The sequence below is a fragment of the Pholis gunnellus genome (assembly GCF_910591455.1).
Source record: "Pholis gunnellus genome assembly, chromosome: 16".
In the NCBI taxonomy this organism is placed as follows: domain Eukaryota; kingdom Metazoa; phylum Chordata; class Actinopteri; order Perciformes; family Pholidae; genus Pholis; species Pholis gunnellus.
In genome coordinates, this window is record NC_136543.1 from 15,740,620 (window position 1) to 15,755,954 (window position 15,335).

Below are 15,335 nucleotides of genomic sequence, written 5' to 3' on the forward strand. Positions count from 1 at the left end.
GTATGGCTTCAAATAGGCTTTTGTTTTATTCATTTATTTGTTCAACTTTTTACAACGGACAGTTTCTCTTACCATACCAGGAAAATGATTTATATTGTTATTATTGACACCTTAATCATGGATGCTATCAACAAAGGCAGCTGGATGGTTTGTACCAATTTAACGGTTATGTCAAAGAATAAGCTTTTAAGTTTGCTTTTAAGATGTTACAAGTATAATTAACATCTTATGTTATGAATCATACAAAGTATTTTCACTGACAATTAGTGTTACCAGAGCACACATAGTATTAGAAAGTGATATCCATACTGGACGAGAGTTCACAGCTCTGTCTGCGGCCCAGATTACAGCATCTATAGAGGAATTTAACGAACTGATTCCACCTTAATTAAGCATGCTTATGAGGAGTTTCCAAATAGTTAGTTGCCTATATCATGTGCAAGATGCTCATAACAGAAAATCGTATGTCATAACAATCAGGTAAACATCAACTGGCAGCACAGTTGTAATCCTCAAAACCTGTTAAAAAAACAATAGAAACATTGCGACCTGTCATGCAGTTCCAGGGTGTAACTGGAACACATGACAGGTGGCATCCTGTGTGTTGACCCCGTCAGTCCTTGGTAGACTGGTACAGGCTGAGTTAATGACTAAAATAAACATGATGAATGTCATTCACCCCACCGGCTTCTGTATTTCCCTTCCCTTGTTCAGCTGCAGAGTTTAGCCTTATCACCGCCACGTGGAGAGAACCTAGATCCGTCATCATGGGAAGTCCAGGGTCACTTTTTCCCCCTCAAATGCAGGGTCTTAAAAAGGAGGGTCAAGGCTGAGCATGCCACATCCTGGATAAATACAGTCAGGGCCTGAGCTGGAGTTCACTGGAGTCATTTTGCGGATACTTTTTTTCCTTCGTAATGTTTCCTCTGGAAGAGATTACAAACCACTCTTGCTCTGGTTACCGGGATCAGCCTCCTCACACGATCCTTTACAACATCTTGAGCGGGAGCGAGAGTCGCTAGTGAACCTTGGTCGAGAAGCTCATGAATAAACATTTTAATATTTTCATAAAGCTTGAGAACTGTATGACAGTGTCCTACTGGAGGGGGGGATTTAAACGCAGCATGACCTGACCTTAAAAAAAGATGAGTACTTTGACTCCCTCATGTGGCCATGTGTGGCAAATGACGAGCAAACAATGACTTCTTTTTGTTTCACTTCATTTGCTTTATTGTTTTTACAACAAGAAATCAGTTAAGAGATGAGATAGTGTCAATATAAGAACCTGCCAACACATCAATGGCAGAAAATACAAAGTACAACACCTTGGTGAGAGGAAACCTTCTGAGAAAATCTAATGTGCGAATGAAAACAAAATGCTAAGCTTTGGCAGACAAGTCAACTAGTTTGGTGAAATAAGAAGTATGTTAAGATAATATATGACACAGATACACATTATCACCTCGACAATATAGTAGCATTTTCTGTTTCTTCGTCGAAACCTGAGCAACCAGTCTCACACCATTTCATTATAACCACCCTGATGCTGCAGCCAATACACTGTGGTGTTACGTCCCTTAAACGATCTCTGTCACAAACTTACTTTTTGCTTTGTACTTACAATTGAAATGGGGGCACGAGAGGATAGATCCTGGGAGAGTGTAATCTGGACAATTAAAACATGTGGATTAGCTGCCCGTGTGTGATAACTGAAGGTATTACAAAAGGAGTCCGTACGCTTAACGCTGATAAGAAGCACACAAGAGCTGAATAAATTCCACTGAGTCAGCTGGCCAAATTCCCATCAGAACCCAGGAGCAAACACAGCAGGCATGGCTGCGGCAGTAAAAGCAGACATGCGCTCCTGGAGTCAGAACAATGTCATTATAGGTCAACATGATATTAGATTAGCTGCAGTTAACAGAGTTCATGTTATTACACTAATAATAATAATCTGCTTTGAAGAAAGAAAAACAGGCTCCACACTCTATGAACGTCATAAACCTCACAACAGAAAGAAACATTTTCACAATTTATGTTCTGGGGAAAAAAACTGATATTATTTACTTGGCAAGAGGAAACCACTTTCATATCTGTACGGTGAATATATAGCCACAGCCTAGCAGGTTAGCTTAGCTTAGCATTAAGACTGAAACCGTGGAAAACAGCTAGCCTGGCTCAGTCCAAAGATGACAAAATAGTCCTATCAGCGCCTTTGAAAGCAACTCATTAACATGTTGTGTAACATTTCTAATAAGTATGGACACAAAACTGTAATAATGTCAAATTGTATCCAAGGAATAGTCTGGAAGGAATAGACAGCAGGCTAGCTGTTTCCCCTTGTTTCAAGTCTTTATGCTAAGGTGTAGCTTGTGACTCTCCCTTAGCAGAGAAGCTAATTTCCCCCCCAAAAAAGTGTTCCTTTTCCATTCTTATTACTACTGTACAACTAGGCGCACTACAAAAACTCCACCTAATATTAGAATGAGAAGATCTAAGCCATAATGTTAAACATTTTGTTCATGCACACTGTTTGCCACACAATACCTTCCTACATCAATCTGAAATATGGCAAATTATGAAAACTCCCAGAACATAATTTCTGATCATTCATCTGGAATCACTGACTGTAAATATGAGATACATAACCACTGGATTGAAAGCATTAAATAGAGTTTAAAAATCACACAAAGTAGTTTAAAATTAAGATAATTACAAGATGATGAAATGTGCAAAAAAAACCAATATATATATATACAACTTACAGAACTAAATCCAAATGTCCTTTGCTTAACAACAGCAGAATAATCTGAAGAGCCAAAATGAGTCAGCGTTCACGATCACAGCTCTCCTTCAAGGACAAACGGGACACAACAAGAGCCACAAAGAGCTGCTGCAGGACACGCTCTCATTCCAGCAATCCTTCAAACATGCACATGATATTCATCGAACATAAATATCTACACACAGACAGCCCTGAGTTCACTGAAGTCCTTCAGACGATGTGAATATTCACATTTTCTTCTCCCCACAGCAAAGCCTCTACAAGAGAACTCGGCTCAGCCAGAGACTCCCGTAGCGGTCGCCTTTCAACGTCCCACATGAGACCCTGTGGACACAGCGGGACAAAATAATTCAAGCATAGACGGCTCATTGTTGAGCAGGAATCATGTTCTCACAGAGGTGCGAATGAGTGGCACACCGGAAGAATTAGTCTCTGTGTGAGAAGGCGAGTAGGCTGATGGAGAACTGGAAGTATGATCTGTAAAAAATAAAAAAAAGACAGAATATATATACAATATATATCACATTTCACAATAACAATTTGGATTTATGTGTTTATGCGTCCATTGAGGGTGAGGTCCATCGCAAATGTTTTATGAGGAAGTGCATACATTCGTCACATTGTTTGACTTCAACAATACACAACGTGCATTTAAATGATTAACACAGAATAGAAACAGAAACTTTGTTTGTTTACAAGAAAACTCCACGAGGCATCTTTAAGAATCTTAATACTAATGAAATTAAGTCCCAGCTTTCTGCAGACTGCGGTCCAGGTGAACGTCTTACATCGCACCCAACAGTGGAACCAAAATCACTTTGCTTTGGCATCTAACTTCCCATCAAACTCCTCCCTCTTTATTTTCACAGTACATTGCAACTCTGATAAAATGTCGCACCAGCAAGTTGAAAACAAGCCGTTACCGACAAGCTTGTGCAGTTAAGAGAGTTCTGTGAATTCCCCGAGTAAAATGATTTACGTTTTTAGTTTGCTGTTTGGGTTGTTTTCTGTACTAGATATGGTCGGACGCACTAAACATTAACTAATCTCAAAGCGGTCTACATGGAAGAAGATCAAGACCTAAAATCATCTTTCGGGCATCTTTGTGTCGGTAATTGGTGTTGACTCACTGCTCTCAACAGATTAAAGGGAGAAAATCTCCAAAATCAAAGAGTTAAACTGCACCATACACACTTTTAAATGAATAGTAAACATCACTTTTATAGGCCATATTTCTATTTTCTACAAAGACGCATTAAAACTTGTTGTGAAGTAGGAAATGTGATTGAGTAGTCACATGTAATCACACAAAAGCAAACTGTAAAATAACACCAGAAGTCAAACACCTGCAGGGCCGACAATAAGGACACAGAGGTCAAGTCAACCTGTAGGGGGGGGGTTTAGATTCTTTAATTAAAAATGTAGTTCGGGTGCTTTATAGACTGAGGCATGAAGAAGCAGATCTTTCTCTCAACTTTAAGGGAGACTTGTGTTTCTTGTGTATCAAACCTCTGACAGCTTTGGGCAGTGTATTTTGAGAACCACTGATTTAAACCTTCATTTTGGGTCATAAAGTTTACAGAAAACTGAAATGAATGTATGAAAAATGACAAATCTAAATCCAATCTAGAGATCAGGGATGCATCCAAATACTTAGCATCCTTTAAATTCAGACTTGTCTCATCCGACATAAAAAGTGGATGCGAAAAGTCGGAACAGAATTTATCAGGAAGTCAAACAGGTGTGGAGCTACTTCTGATTAAAAAACAAACTCAGGCTTGTGCTGCTGGAGAAGTACTGTGAGAGCAGCCACTGTTGGCATACATGCATGACGGACTTCCCTTGTTATAACAGCCAAGTTATGCAAAACAAAACATGCACATTATTCAAAGCCACTAATCAAACTACTTGAAACAAAATAAGTGAATGACACACTATTCATCCAATTTTCATGAACAACAGTATGTGATTGTAACAGTATACTGTGTGAGTAATAACATAATAATCACCTCCATTGGTCCTCCACATCTCTCTGGCACACTTGTCAGAGGAAGTCAGTTCAGATATTTGGATGTTTGGATGTGATTTGTAATCATCTTGAGCACACAAGAGTAGAAGAGAGGGATGGTTACTTGATGGCAGAAAAGCATATGTATGGCGTTTTTAGAAGCTGATGTTTTTGGACTTAAGACGTGAAAAACTAGAACTCACTGTTGTTGCTGAACGAAAAGGAATCGCTCTCCCTCATCGTCTCATTCCCGCTGTCCGACAGCGTCCTCTCCACCCGGGAGACGTGCGGCCTCCTCTTGCTGCTCTTCCGAGTGCTGATGCGAATGATGCCGCGCACCAGCCGACACTCCGCCTCCTGCTCGCCCATTTTGTGCTCCTCGGCCAGCGAGTTGATGAGCTGGTTGATGGCCTTGCTCTTCTTCAGGAACACAGAGTCCGAGGTGCACCTGGCCAACTCTTCGATCTGATATTCAGAGTAGAGCTCCAGCAGCTTCTTAGCAATCAGGGAGTCCACGTCCTCCTCACCATCTTCCCAGCCGTCGAACCTCATGGACTCATGCAGAGACGGGTGGCTGGGCTGTGTTCGACCACCGGGCCGAGGCACATACGATGGAGATTTAGTTTCAACATCCAAGTACTCTCTCGGCGCGTCGACTTTGACTCCGGCGATGCGGACGTCGCCTAGCCAGTCTGTGCCGTCCTCCTCTTTGTCACCTTCCGGGTTCACAGATCGGAGGCTCACCTTCTCCGGTTCGTCTGGGGAGCTCTCGTTCGGCGCCAGGCACGGAGCGAGGATGGAGCGCTGGCAGACCCGGTACAGGCCGCAGGTGAGCACGCTGCACACAAAGCTCCTGCAGCTCCTCTGAGGAGAGCAGGGATTGCACGTTTGTGTCGCAGAGGACGGGTCAGCTGAGCCATGAATGAAGCCAATGGTCTCAGACTCCTTCCCGTTAGCATCCTTCAGGTGAGCTTTGTGGGCTAACTTTGGCTCCGGGGCGGGGAGCCTGTCTTCCACTGGGTCGACACAGCGCTCCTCGTAGGACGACCTCTGGCTGCTGCTCCGGCTAGTTCCATGCCTGTAGCTGCCGGGTCCCGAGCTGTGCCTCAAACTGCCAACGGACATGACTTACTGCCCCCAGAATCTGTACCAGCATGAGAGAAAATGAGGTCAATTTCGGTGTAACTTCATGCTAAGACAGCTGGGGGGGATTGCATCATCAAACAAGTTATCAAAGCTTGCTAAACTTAAAAATCACGTGAGGGCATCTCTCTTCAAAACAAATGTGAAACTACTATCCCCAGGTGGCAGGTAAAGTGACCCAACTGGTTCTCTGGATGATGTGTGAGCACGCAGTCACAGTAAACTACCTAGTCACTGCATGATGTCAGGGGGATTTCTAAAAATTAAACTAAGCTGTTACATTGCAACTGATAAATGTAGACAAAATATTATGTGAAAAAGGTTCAAAATCATTCCATATATCCACTGCTTAGTGCAGTGTTAACACTGTGACTCTGAATCAACACAATTACACCAAATTCAATTTGAAAATGTTGGAAGTTAATGCCACCCTTGCTTGCTTGATGACAGCCACTATTGCAGCAGACCTATGTTAAAACAATTATTAGAGTATCCATGCATCTGTTGAACGAATGTTTACGGCAGCTATACCGTGTAGTTATTAGCCGAAAGCTAATAAACAAACAACTAAAATGAAAATAATATTTAGCGGCTTTTTCCCACATTAGTTTTACACTCATTTACCATTATTTATACGTCACTGTTTGAACACACATTTAGCCACTTTCGTATAACATTATACATTGTTTTCACTTTCATGGCGACTTGTCATCTCGACTCTTTCCTCCATTAGAGGACTTACTAACTAAACATGAGCCTGTACTCACAGTTTACACGGTGCGTCCGCACAACTGACTTCCGAATTACTTGTTGTCTTCGCCACCTCACATTAAACATTTCTGTGTTAAGTCCATTTTTGAACGTCGTATATATCGACTCTGCTCAAAAAATGTCACTTTCAGGCGAGTTTTCTACCTGCTCTCCGTACCTGAGCGTCAAGGTGGAGGAAAAGCACCAGGTAGCTAGAACGGGAGGTTGGACTTCCGGTTATGACTTCAGAAATAAAACGCAAGTAAAATTGCCACTGTGATTTCATAATGTATTTTACGTATACACAAAGGCAACACGGTGTCAAAGTATTTTAATCACGTAGCAATTAGCAGAGGAGGGAGAAATTATATTTGTATACATTTGCTCACTCACACACACCCTCAAGTCAACATTTACACACTTTTATTTTGACATGGTTTCCGGTGTTACTCAAACACTGCCTGCCTGCCAAGAACAGCAGGTACACTGACATTGAAAGTAGTCTACTAAACCATGACAGTTTTTTATGACATACTACTATATTATTAAGAGGTGAAGAGGTCAATCTCATTCATGAGCTCACTTCAAATCATATTCATGAGACAATTTGTCTCATTTCAAATGAGATTTTAGAGAAAATGGTGCATTGTTACAGAATAATTACACAACAGACTAATAGCAGACCACCTCAAGGTCTTACTCTGAAATAACCAGGACATTCTGATGTAGCATTCTAAAATTAAAGCCCTTCAAAGTCTCATTCATGAGACAATTTGTCTAATTTAATAGGAAATTGGCAATAAATTGGGTGAAATTATTGAATGGTGTCTTATCACCTTTAAACAAACAATGAAGACACACAATGACTTATATACCCAGGTTTCATTATATCTGCTTACGCCTCAGAAATATGTAGGCAGTTTATTTTGAAAGAATATCAACCGGAAATAAAACCTTTTCTTTGTTGTTAAGTTTGACAACAGCTGGTCTGACCGGACGACTCGTTTCATGACAGCGTAGCTAAAACCAATACTTTTCACTAATGTTTCGGGACTCTTTTGTAGGAGAATATATAATATTAGGGAAGTTCTAGTGCTCCTCTTGGTTCATGCATGCAGGACCTCTGGAGATTACCCAAAAGGGTTTTGCAATTATGTGCAAGACGAGCAAGCTAACGAGCTAGCCACGGTGACTGTATTTTTGGGTGTACTGATGTTGCTCCATTCAGCTGCTTCATGCACGGGCGTCGGTGATGTTGTCGACCGTTGGACAAATGCCCCGGTTCTCCGAATTGGGACAGAGCCGCAAAACTTTAGTGTAAACCATGAAAAACTGCGAGTATCAACAAATCGACCCTCGGGCACTTCCGACGCCAACCCCGACCCCGACCCCTCCACCTCATCTCGGACACGACAGTGACAAGACAGAGGAGCCGAAGAGACGACCGAGGAGAAAGTGGCAGGTCTTCCCGGGAAAGAATCGTTTCTACTGCGATGGACGGATCATAGTGGCCCGTCAGAGTGGGGTCCTGCCCCTCACTCTGGGCCTTATTCTCATCACAAGTGGATTATTCTTTATATTCGAGTGAGTTCGTGTTTAATATTGTGTTTCACGATTCTGTCACATATCACCTGTGAGTCTGGAACATCAATGCATATTATTCCACAACGAGGGAAACTCGCTCTTTATAATTAATATTTTATTTTATTGACTCCCGTCTGATGTGTTAGATCTGCGCCGAACCGTAGATTCTTAAAATGTCCTTATTAATGTTTGACGACAGCAATTTATTTACTAACTTAAAAATAGGTCAGATTTCATTATGTAGTCTGGCAATATTTGCTTACAATCCTCTATTTTGGTTATACATAAACATTTTAATTAATCTTTACAGCTGTTAATAAGACCAACATGTGTACTATGATAGGGAATACTGCTTGAATATTAAAAAAAATGGCATTATTTATATCGCAGTGTGAAAAGTGTGTTCCGTCTCCATGGATGATTAAAGACACTGAATGTTTATTAAAACTAGATCCCCTGGTAGATGAAAAAAAGTAGACTAAGTTATCCGACAGGGGGGGGGCTTAGTCTCCAGCCTTTTGATTTGGTCCACATGTATTGTAGTTCACCATCTCTTCCCTGTATCACAGCTGTCCCTTCCTGGTCAAACACCTGACCAGCTGCATACCTGTTATTGGAGGAGGCCTCTTTGTGTTTGTGGTCATCACTTTGCTCCAGACCAGCCTCACCGACCCGGGCATCCTGCCCAGAGCGACACCAGATGAGGCGGCAGACATTGAAAAACAGATCGGTAAGGACCGACTCGGTCATAAGTGGGGGGGTCAGCGCTCAACGATTGCCTTAATTGCTTTTGACTAATATCAAAAGAAGGCACATTCTCATTAACAGTCAGCAGTCATTCTTTTGCCAGTTCAATTTAATGATGAAGTATCCTTTGACACATTAAAAGGTCCTCAGTAGAAGTTTCCTTTTGACCTCTAAAGTTTGGACCTTTCCCTCAGTCTGTCCTTTTTTTTTTTTTTAACCTCACTTCTGTTCAGTTTTGAGTCTTGCCAACAGTATCTTTATTTCCACTTGGTACGTCTCGATATATATATTATGACCTCCGTGGCTAAAGTTGGCTCATGTGCACCTTGTTAACGCCTACTCGTGGCCAAAGTTGACAGGAAACTGGTGGAGGGTGTGAGCATTTACTGCTGGAGCGAGCCTGGCAAGCGAGCTAACAACAGCTTTTTCACAAGTTGTAAATCAGACGGCGTTTGTGATTTTCATTATTCTCTTAGTCGATGTCTTTCCACTCACTGTGGCCAAGAAGCAGCTTTCCTTCTTGTAGCTTTTAGTATTTCACCATGCAATTATACAACCAAGGATCAATATTTCTCCTCCTTTCTTCCCTTCCTCACATCGGCTGGACATTGGAGAGCATTGCAATTACACTTGTCAACGTTTAGTCAGATCGAACTCTGCCAGAAGCTAATTAGAGTCAATTCAGAAGCGAGTGTTTCTCACCCTGCTCCTCAAAGAGTCGAACAAAGCTAACTGTCCACGCTCACGCAGTCCTGAGAAGACGTCCGATTGGGCAGCATAAGGAGAAACACCTTTTGTGAGTGAGTGTGTGTTGGCTGTGGTTGGGTAGCAGTTGGTGTTTAGGTGTGATGTATTTTATCTCGTTGTTCCTCTCTGCAGACAACACTGGCAACACCAGCTATCGGCCTCCACCGCGCACCAAGGAAATCCTCATCAACCAGCAGGTGGTGAAGCTCAAGTACTGCTTCACCTGCAAGATGTTCCGTCCTCCGCGCACCTCCCACTGTAGCCTATGTGACAACTGTGTGGGTGAGCTGTGGACACACACACACCAGCGCTCTGACATTTACACATGATGAATAATGAATGGTATCCTCGTGGAGTCTCGGTGAACACGATCCCAATACTTCCAGTTCAGGCTGGATCGACTTGATTGACATATTTGCTTACTTCTCAAAATGTCAGTGCTGAATTCTTGTTTTGGTGCATTTTTCATTCAGAGCGATTCGACCACCATTGCCCCTGGGTGGGGAACTGTGTGGGAAAACGCAACTACCGTTTCTTCTACACCTTCATCGTGTCGCTCTCCTTCCTGACGGCGTTCATCTTCGGCTGCGTGACCACACATCTAGCACTGAGTATGTGTTTTTTGCGCTGGTTCACGGGTGTTTTTTTTTTTTTTTTTTTTTTTTTTTTTTTTATGGTTGAAAAACAGTCAGGATCTTACTGATAGTAACTGCTAACACACCTGGCTCAAACAGCACCTGCCAGTAACTGTAAGTGTTTGTTTTGTCTCACTTGGACTGCCAGACGGGCGGGGTTTACCACATCAGAGCAGGTTAGGTGCCTGATAAGAAAAATATACAGAATGCTCTTTTGTTTTCAGATTTGTCGTGGTCTGTCGGTTTTGGCTACTGCACACATTTCCCTCTTTCTTGGCCTTAGAAACACACTTTGAGCCCGTGTTATTGTTTCCTCTCTTTCAGGGGCTCAAGGTGGAAAAGGTCTGGTGTTTGCTCTGCAAGAGAGTCCAGGCAGATATCCTTTAATCACAAATGTGTTTTCAGATTTTTAACACTTTTATTCATTTCTCCCTCCTCCCAAAATACTGATGCTCTCCTTGACTCAACCTTTCACTGCAGTGGAGCTGGTGATATGTTTCTTCTCAGTCTGGTCCATCTTGGGCCTCTCGGGCTTCCATACGTACCTGGTTGCTTCCAACCTGACCACCAATGAAGATGTGAGTTCTGCCTTGAGTTGAATTGGTTGCACTGCAATTACAGTAGTAACTTTGGTGTCCTGTGGTACAGTATTAAGATAATTTGGAATATTTGTAGATGATAAGTTGATTTAATTACATTGATATTACACTAATATCACATTTATATCTCGTCTGTTCCAGATTAAAGGCTCCTGGTCAGGGAAGAGTGGAGAAGATGTCACCAACCCATACAGTCATAAAAACATCTTCATCAACTGCTGCTCTGTGCTCTGTGGACCCATGCCGCCCAGGTTAGTCACACATTTGGTTTTGTTACATTATTTTTTTCTCAATTGATTTAATTATTTATTTTTCCTTTCACTTTACATTTTATTGTGTAGTACGAGACCTTGTTTTAAAATGTACATGACAGAGAATTTCCTCAATTGGTAAAGCTAAAATTAATCAATAGATAATTAGAATTGTTTTAATGTATATGCATATCAAACATTCAAATATGCAAATCACTTTAAACATTTAAGCCCAAACCTGGCTCTTTGATAGTGATTCAAACATGCCTCCACTGTGGTTTTACCAGACCGGTACAGTGAGTATAAGGCTGTAATACATATAGAGACACATCAAGTCACGAGCTGTTGGTACTGTCTTGTCTTGACCGTTTGCATCCCTAACCGCACCATAGTTCATTAGCATGATGATCCGTGAGCATCCACCAATGAGGGTGCATTAGATAGAGACTAAAAGAGGAACGTGCACACACCTAATGACTTGTTTCTGTCTTTTTTTTTTCCAGCTTGATCGACAGACGAGGTTTCCTGCCCGCGGATGAATCTGTCCAGACAGCGGCTGTGGACATTGAGCTGCCCACTCTGGCCACTAAAAACGTGGTAGGAGGATCTTCCCAGCTGGCTTTTGGCTTGCAGGAATCCCCCCCTCCTGTGCCTGCACCCCCCTACTCCCACCAAGCCTCTTCCTCTGCCTGACGGAAGCCTTGTTGCCGACTGTAGCTCCAACCCAGCATCTGTCTGCTGCCTGTTGTTGACTGTTGTGTATGGGTTAATCCCCACATATACTCTATTTACACTAAAGACAGAGCTTTGGTATTTACTTTTCTCAGTGCAAACGAGACATTTTAAAATAAGTTAACTTGCACAATTTCAATTAGTTTTAATCAAGTTGAAAAGCAGGTTAAAAATAATCACTTTTTTTTTTTTTTATCAAATTAGCTGTATTTTCAGAATGTGAGATCAATATCAACCTCATGTCTTTGTGTTAAAGCTAGCCTATTAACTATTAAGTGGTAATTTGCCCTAATGGTAAATGCCCAAACAGTGTAACGGGAGCACAAATAGAGACAAAAAAGTCAGCGAACTGACTCCGTAATGTCGGTTACGCAGCAAAATCCCTTTTGGTTTGCTAACATTAGCCACCCTAAGCTACTCGTCTTGACAAACTCCTGAGTGTGTTGAATTGAGCTGGCGTGCATCATAATTCCTAAGATTTCAACTTATTCTTTTAGAGGAAGATTGTGTTATTTGTTCCTTTTTTTTTTTTTTAAAGTTGGGATGTGTTTTCCTTCTTTTGCAGGCCCAGACTAACTAGTCGCCTCCTGTTTCAACTCTTTGTGCTAAGCTAAGCTAAGCGGCTGCTGGCAGTAGCATCATATTTAGCTTACAGACGTAAAGAGTGTTATCAATCCTTTCATCTCACACGGGGTGGGGCGGCAAATGCGGTTGACTGTTGGCCTGTTCATGCTTCTGGACAGCTCAGTCTTCTTTACCTCATGGAAATGACCAAATCAGGTTTACGGACATTTTTCTTTTTTTAATTAGCAGCAGGGATACTTTTCACTACATGTAGTTTCATGTCATCTACTGTTGTCACTGTTTCTATCACAAGCTACACCTCAGTGTTTTGTAATGTGCCGTCTTTGTCGACTCAGGGTGTTTTATGAGAGAGGAGAGCAGGAGGTGTAAGAAGTGAAGACTCGGATGCTGTTTCCAGCTCGTCCTCCTCTCTTGTTGCTCTCTCTGAAAGTAAGGGATATTAAAGGATGCCTGGAGAGTTGTAGAGCAACTTTTGTTTACAATACGTTAACTGTGGTTCAGGTAGAGTTGCTGCTGTTTGGCTTTTCGTTTTCGTTTTACGCCAGAGTGACGAAATTCATTTTGTTGTTGGGTTTGGCGAGTGTGTAAAAACTAGCCTTTTGAATTCAGTCGATACATTGGTGAAGCTGTGAAGAACGTTCCTCGTTTGTATTCTGCGTTGGTTCACTTTCTACTGTCTCATGTTAAGTCATATTTGTCCAATGTCAAAGTGCCAAATTATTTGTGACGCATCGAGCCAATCAACCATCGTTTCCCTTCATGCTTGTATTACATGTTTGATTTGTCCATCTTGTTTTCATACATATTTCTATATTGTCAGTATCTGAAATGTAAAATAATAAAACATGCATTTTTGTCCATCCATTTCATCATCTGTGTGTACTCATTTTTCATTGTACGGTTTGTCCACCCTCCCAATTTGCACATTTGGAGTATAGAAGGAAGGTCCTAACTTGCTGTTCTGTGTGTTGTCTGTCTCTGTGTCCCGCCACCAACACAAGGAGGTGAAATGTCTGGACTTTGCGGTGTTCTGCGCGGGCTGATTAGCCACTGTTAGTGCAGGAAAAGTGATGCTTGAGCTTGGTAAGCCTGTTTAGAGAAAGGGAAAGCGAGTGCAGTGTCTCCTGTGCCCACCACTGTGTCTGCATGTCCTGTTGGCTCGCTGCTGTACTCCTGCATGGCTTCATCCATACGCTGCCATGTTGAATACATTTCAGAGTGCATCGTTTAACACTATTCACAATATACAGACGTGTAGATACTGTGTGGCAAAAACAATTCCACTGTTTCAATTCAATTGTTTCTGTCAAGGGTTAAAGATATTTTTTTTATAGCATTCGAGCCGTGATTGGAGAGGAAAACTAAGCCATACTGAAGCAAGTTTTTAGTATTGCTCTTTTACTTTAGTTTGGAGATGAAAGGGATATATTAGCTGTAGGAGGAAGCTCATTCAGACGTGCATGATGCAGTCAATGTCATGGAAGAAAAATCTATTAGTGCAATGAAATGTAGGGGATAAACCGGTACTTATAATATCCGATGGATACATGATTGTTTTAAGGGCGAGCAGCTCCGTATAGGGAAACAAATGAGAGTTGTTCAAATGTGTCCTCATCTTTGAGGATGGATCGACCTGCAATTTAAGCGTTGTACACAGGGAATAGTGAACTGGCAGTTTTTAGTTTTGAATAAAAAATGAACTGAAAGGCTTTATGCTCTTGAAGGTTATCCATTATTCACACTTTGCATTAAAGCTTTTAAGTGCTTTAGTTACTTTTGGCTCACTGTTTTGGTTTTATGGTCCACAACTTCACTGTTTTACTCACTGCCCTCATATCAGCGTTGTCTCCAGCAGCAGCAGAAGGCAGATGTTTTCAGTGAAAAAGCTCTGATAAACCTATTGTACACTCCAGCACCAAACAGCAGTAAGACAAAATTAGCGACTAGCTAGTGAACATGAAGGAGCATTTACAAAACTAAAAGGACAACAAATAGTGGACTTGCATTCATCAAGTGGCCAGAAGCAATACCATTACTCTCAGTTCATTTGAATTAGACCGTAAGACTTTTCTGTTTGCTGCTGTATTTTATTAACTTAAACTTTGGACTATGTATTCATATCTTGCACTGTCGCTGCACTGTTTTATTCCATTTTAGTTCATTATAATCTTCTATTTTACTTGTTTAATCCCATTTATGTGTCTTTTGTGGCCTTTTAATTTGAATTACAGTATTAAGCTCTATGTGTGCAGATCACAGTCGCTCTAATTCCAAATGTAAATGACAGAAAGCTGTAGCTACATACTGGGTGCATAGAGGCAGGTGGCTCGAACAACATAAACAGTGCAGTGAAAATCAAAGCCCCACACTTCATTAAAGTGCAATACTAACTTGCTGAACTTGCTGGAGTCTTCTTAAACAATTTTGTACCACATTCTATCTTGCTGGACAATGTTCCTTGGGCTAAACATCCAACAAATAGGATTCCCCAGGTCCAATGTGCAGCCACATGCAGATCTAGAGCATGAAACATTTGCAAACTCCTGCTTCGGACCACTCGTGTGGCCTGCTTGCACTCCCAACTTGCCTGTGATTTGATCTCGCGCAGCTCTTGATGCGTTCACTGAAGTGTTGTAACACCCTGCTGTTCCCCCTGATTACTTCACTGGCTCGTCTCATCAGTTCTTGTCGTTTTTTCTTCCCTTTCTCTTTCTTATGCCTCTCCAGTGCACACAGGGAACTAAAGGTCTGCTGGAGTCGGCCACGATC

At 41.8% G+C, this 15,335-nt stretch overlaps 2 protein-coding genes across 2 annotated transcripts; one reads left to right on the forward strand and one right to left on the reverse strand.

Moving 5' to 3' along the window:
- Positions 1 to 1,217: 1,217 nt before the first annotated feature.
- kdf1b (keratinocyte differentiation factor 1b) lies at positions 1,218 to 6,852 on the reverse strand. The gene is made up of 4 exons (XM_079176461.1): positions 6,704 to 6,852; positions 4,997 to 5,937; positions 4,795 to 4,881; positions 1,218 to 3,262 (listed from the first exon to the last, which is right to left on the reverse strand). Exons 2-4 carry the CDS (start codon positions 5,916 to 5,918, stop codon positions 3,168 to 3,170), a joined length of 1,104 nt encoding a protein of 367 aa, XP_079032587.1. The 5' UTR covers positions 5,919 to 5,937; positions 6,704 to 6,852; the 3' UTR covers positions 1,218 to 3,167.
- An 837-nt stretch (positions 6,853 to 7,689) lies between these two features.
- On the forward strand, positions 7,690 to 13,424 carry LOC306707866 (palmitoyltransferase ZDHHC18-B-like). The gene is given in 8 exon segments (XM_079175507.1): positions 7,690 to 8,270; positions 8,840 to 9,000; positions 9,897 to 10,046; positions 10,238 to 10,375; positions 10,724 to 10,809; positions 10,813 to 10,977; positions 11,140 to 11,249; positions 11,753 to 13,424. Coding segments are annotated over 8 exon segments (1,260 nt in total). The 5' UTR covers positions 7,690 to 8,010; the 3' UTR covers positions 11,943 to 13,424.
- The last annotated feature ends 1,911 nt before the right edge of the window (positions 13,425 to 15,335 follow it).

Bases quoted from the DNA above. Each gene is read 5' to 3' on its own strand.
- kdf1b (XM_079176461.1), bottom strand. From the start codon at position 5,918: ATGTCCGTTGGCAGTTTGAGGCACAGCTCGGGACCCGGCAGCTACAGG. The intron at 4,882-4,996 runs GTGAGTTCTAGT...TGTGTGCTCAAG, and splicing joins CTTTTCGTTCAGCAACAACA to ATGATTACAAATCACATCCA. The intron at 3,263-4,794 runs GTGATTATTATG...TATTTTTTACAG, and splicing joins GATGTGGAGGACCAATGGAG to ATCATACTTCCAGTTCTCCA.